Source organism: Acyrthosiphon pisum, chromosome A3 (assembly GCF_005508785.2).
Source record: "Acyrthosiphon pisum isolate AL4f chromosome A3, pea_aphid_22Mar2018_4r6ur, whole genome shotgun sequence".
NCBI classification, from domain to species: domain Eukaryota; kingdom Metazoa; phylum Arthropoda; class Insecta; order Hemiptera; family Aphididae; genus Acyrthosiphon; species Acyrthosiphon pisum.
In genome coordinates, this window is record NC_042496.1 from 5547110 (window position 1) to 5551365 (window position 4256).

At 28.1% G+C, this 4256-nt stretch overlaps 1 protein-coding gene across 3 annotated transcripts in view; it reads right to left on the reverse strand.

The window, feature by feature from the left end:
• Positions 1-2803: 2803 nt before the first annotated feature.
• Positions 2804-4256, reverse strand: part of LOC100165713 (steroid receptor RNA activator 1) — a 2406-nt gene continuing 953 nt past the window's right edge. For all 3 annotated transcript variants that reach the window (XM_008183457.3, XM_001949797.5, XM_008183456.3), the window contains exons 3-5: positions 3265-3572; positions 3082-3187; positions 2804-3012 (exon numbers count right to left, since the gene is read on the reverse strand). In XM_008183457.3, the coding sequence (XP_008181679.1) occupies positions 2891-3012; positions 3082-3187; positions 3265-3572 (536 nt within the window). In that variant the 3' untranslated portion in view covers positions 2804-2890. The remainder of the gene's footprint in view (positions 3013-3081; positions 3188-3264; positions 3573-4256) is intronic.

Sequence of the window (4256 nt, forward strand, 5' to 3'; positions counted from 1 at the left end):
AAGTAATGTAAAATATTAGCGTTATGAGTTATGAGCATTTTCAAACATTAATATTTTACATACTGATAACTCAACTTAAAAATTAAAATATCGTAAAAAACCAACGAGAGGGCACAGATAATGTTGTTACCTAAAAGTTTGATAATAGGTCAATTCACTCTAAAATCAAAAATGATAGCACTCTATTTAAACTAGCGAACGAAAATTTGCTATGTCGTACGTTTGTAAGACGGAGACAACACAATATGCGGGTACGACGTCCTCTTAAAGATATATAATGTGCTGGGTTGCATAACCAATTTATTAAATTTAATGGTTGTTTACTAATAATTTAATGGACCAATCACGGGCCTCTAAATCTTGTTTAAGGGACCATTACATGAGCACAACTGGGGGGGGGGCTTAGCCCCCAAAATTTGTAATAGCCCTCGAAAAATAAATTATTCATTTGTTTCCTAAAATATTAATAAATCTTTGAAAAATTAAACTGTATTTCTTACTTTTTCTTACTGTATTATCTAATTTTTATTTAAATTTTACAATTATTTTACATTGCCCATGATAAATATGGTAAATATCATTAGCTGTATACCTGTATTTGTTTGAAAGAAACGATTTATGTCGGTATATTGGTAAGATTATTATAAATAATTTTAATAAATATGTACTGAACTAAAGTATAGACTATAGAGACAATGAATTGCGGAATAAAAATCCCCGAAAAAAAATCCCCGACCCTAGGAAAAATAACCCCCAGACTACAATGTTATTGACAACTAGGTTCATGAAATTGATTGATCAATTATTTTTTAAAGGCTAATTAGTGTAATAATTTATCATATTATTATTAATATTTAATTACAGCTATATTATACTTACTAGTAGTATAGTATACCTACTTTCACTAAAAAAATTAAAATATAATAAAAAATGTTCAAAAATTAACAATAATATTATTTTGTTTTATATCACGATTTTAAACAACGTATTATTATGTTTTTAAAAGACTAGGTACCTACCTATCACCTACATTCATTGATTATTTATTTGATGATTACCTATTTGGATTCTTTAACATTTTGATCATTCGAAATATTTTTATTTTTTATTTTATAATCTTTTAAATATTGCACCTATAAATTAAACTTCTAAAATCGACTTCTAATAATAATAATTATTTTAGATTCTGAGTGGAACGATGAATGTATTGATTTTACAATGATGTGTTTTTTTTTTTTTTTTATTAATTTTTTTTTTTTGTGTCTGTGTACACGATAAGTAGTCGAAATAATGCTTCGATTTTCAACTTTTGCTCGTATTGGGGGGGGGGGGAGTGCGCAGGGGGACAGAGCTCCTCTACTATTTTAATTTTTTTTTTGCTTACCCAACTATTTTTTTTTTACTTGAACGGGGGGACGGACCAAACTAATGCCCAAAATAATTTTTATTAAAATTTGGAGTGGATTTAAAGTGTTTTGTCAACGATAAACCTGATGAATACCTAGTAATTTTACATTTTTTAATATAAAAATATTTTTCATCATATCTATTGTTTTGACTAGTAATGTTTAACCTTTTTGACTCGTGATCCACTGTAAGCGCGGTAAACTAGAATAATAATAATTAATTAAATAACAACTATTTATTAGACGTCTCCCTTAAATATCTGGCGAAAATCAAAAAATCAAATTGTTTAACAAATGAAAAAAAGGTGGGCAAGTAAGTGTCGTTCTGCTGTACAGTAGGTTACAAGTGGGTTACTGTAATGGATGGTGTTAAATTTGAATTCAATGATATGATAATACCATTGTATAAGATAAACAATTCTGAGCGAAAACAGTTATACAGCTGCAGTGGCGTAGTGAATCATGTTTTTCAGAAGCAATTGCTTCTGATTTCTGAGGGGGTGGTGGTGGGTCATAACCTCATAAGTCCCATGTACACGGTCAGTCTTTGAACTTCATTTTGGGTGCTATCTCACCATCCTATTTGAGGATATGTGTATCGTATACATCAGTTGGTGTAGGGGGGGGGGGGGGGGTAGGTCATAAATAATTTGTTTGCTTCCATATGATTTAAAGTTCGCTACGCCACTGTACAGCTGCCATAACTTTGAAATTATGTCAAAATGACTTTTTTTTAAAGTACCATTCAAAAAAGCATACTATAACACACATTTTGCAAAAAAAAAAATTTCAAAAAATCGCTTTGGAGCTAAGCTAGAATTATGCCAGCCTTTGATATTACCAGGTATATTTGATGATATTATCGTGAATAAAGTAATTTATATATAACCTAATTACGTGGAACCTTGTTTATAATTTTCAATCTTTAGCAATAAAAGTTGAACATTTGTATACTTTAACTACAAAATAATTATTAAATTTTGTCAAAAATTGAAATTTAAAATTTATGGTAAGCAATAATATAACAAAAATTATACCTAGTCATTATAATTATATAACCACTAGACGGCGACTATACTGCCATAATTTTTTTTAAATAAGACTAAAGGATAATTTTTGTCAGACACGTCTCGCAAAACTTTTTAAACTATAAATGAGATACCAGAGTACAAAAAGGTTGTTGACCACTGGTTATACCTATTAAATTATAATATTTGGGGTGTTTAAAGGTGGGTAGATACTAGATACTGAAATATATGTTGTGCATTGTGGTTAAGTTACACTGCTGGTGTAAACAAAAGATATAATTAGAGGATTATGATAAAATATTATACACATGAACACATAGCACATAAACTAAATTATTGTATACCCAATTTTAAAATTATTTTAATTTATTTAATACATATATATCATGAATATATAATTATTGAACATAAATTTATAGATATATTAACTTAATTAATAATATGTCCTTGATAAATTTAGGTATGCTGATTAATTAGTTGTCGAATTGCCGGTATCCAAGTGTTGCACTGACGTGTGTGGTCAACCATCAATGCCATTTGTAGTCTATTTGCTTCAGCATAATCGTTGATTTTGATTGCTGTAAAAACAAAATACAATTTCTGACTGTTATTAAATGATAGTAAATGTTACATGGATATATTTTAACCTTTAACTAATGCGATAGTTTTTTGTTGTACTATGTCTGTAAATTGACTATCTTTCCAACTGATTTCCAGTCTTGACAATCGTTTACTAATATCTACTTTCTTGGACTAAATTAAACAAATTAAGATTGTATTAGAGATAAAGAGATAAACAAAGTTAATAGTTATTATATTTGATCATTCACATCTGGTAATGTTGATTTTTGGATTGAATCATTCAGAGATGTCATCACATACGATAAGCGTTCTTCCACAGGAATATCACATAATACCAATGATGAAACTGCAGGGATTTTTGAAGTATCATCACAATTTTCATTGGAAACCACATCATTGTCTAAGGGTATTTGATTGTTATTTGACTGTACGATAGGAGTATTTGGAAAGACTCGTGCAGGTATTCTATCAAATATTTTAGGCCGGTTTTCATGTTGAGCACTCACTGTGTCTTCAAATGAATATGAGGGTGGATCATTCCATCCAGGCGTGTAAGCTAAACAAATGTTAAGTATGAATTGGTATGAATTATAAAATATATATTAGTTTTCATATAGATAATTGAGATGTGTGTGTAAAGTAAATAAAACTGTGAACTATAAAATTGTTTCAAAATCCACATAAAACAGTTAAGAAAAATTATAATCATAGACCACCTACCTACTAACTTATTGAAATTAAGTAACTTTTTTAATATTTTCTTTATTCTATGTATTTATGAAAGTAAAAAAAAATCTAAATAATGATTGAATTTTCATTTATTTATCTTCACCTACATATTTCTTAAATACAGAATGTCTAATAACAAATTTATTTAATATACCCACATAAAATATTTTAATTTTATCATTTTCCACTTCTTTAGTTATGAATTTGTAAAATAAAAAAGCATTATATTATATCAAGCTGAAAAAACTAAATTAATAACAAAGGCCTGAATTCAAATGTCCTAAACACTATCAAAAAATAATGGACTTAGCATTGAAATCTGGCCCAAGTAATAAAGCTATTAAAATTTAAAACAGTATATTGATATACCCTAAAAATACACCAATTTAAATTTTATCTCAAAAAAAATAATTCTTAAGGGGATTCGATACCGTGATTTTCTGTTTTCGTCTAACTCAAGCGTTATATAGTATTTTAGACGTGTTTTTTGCCAAACATACCAATTGAAGCG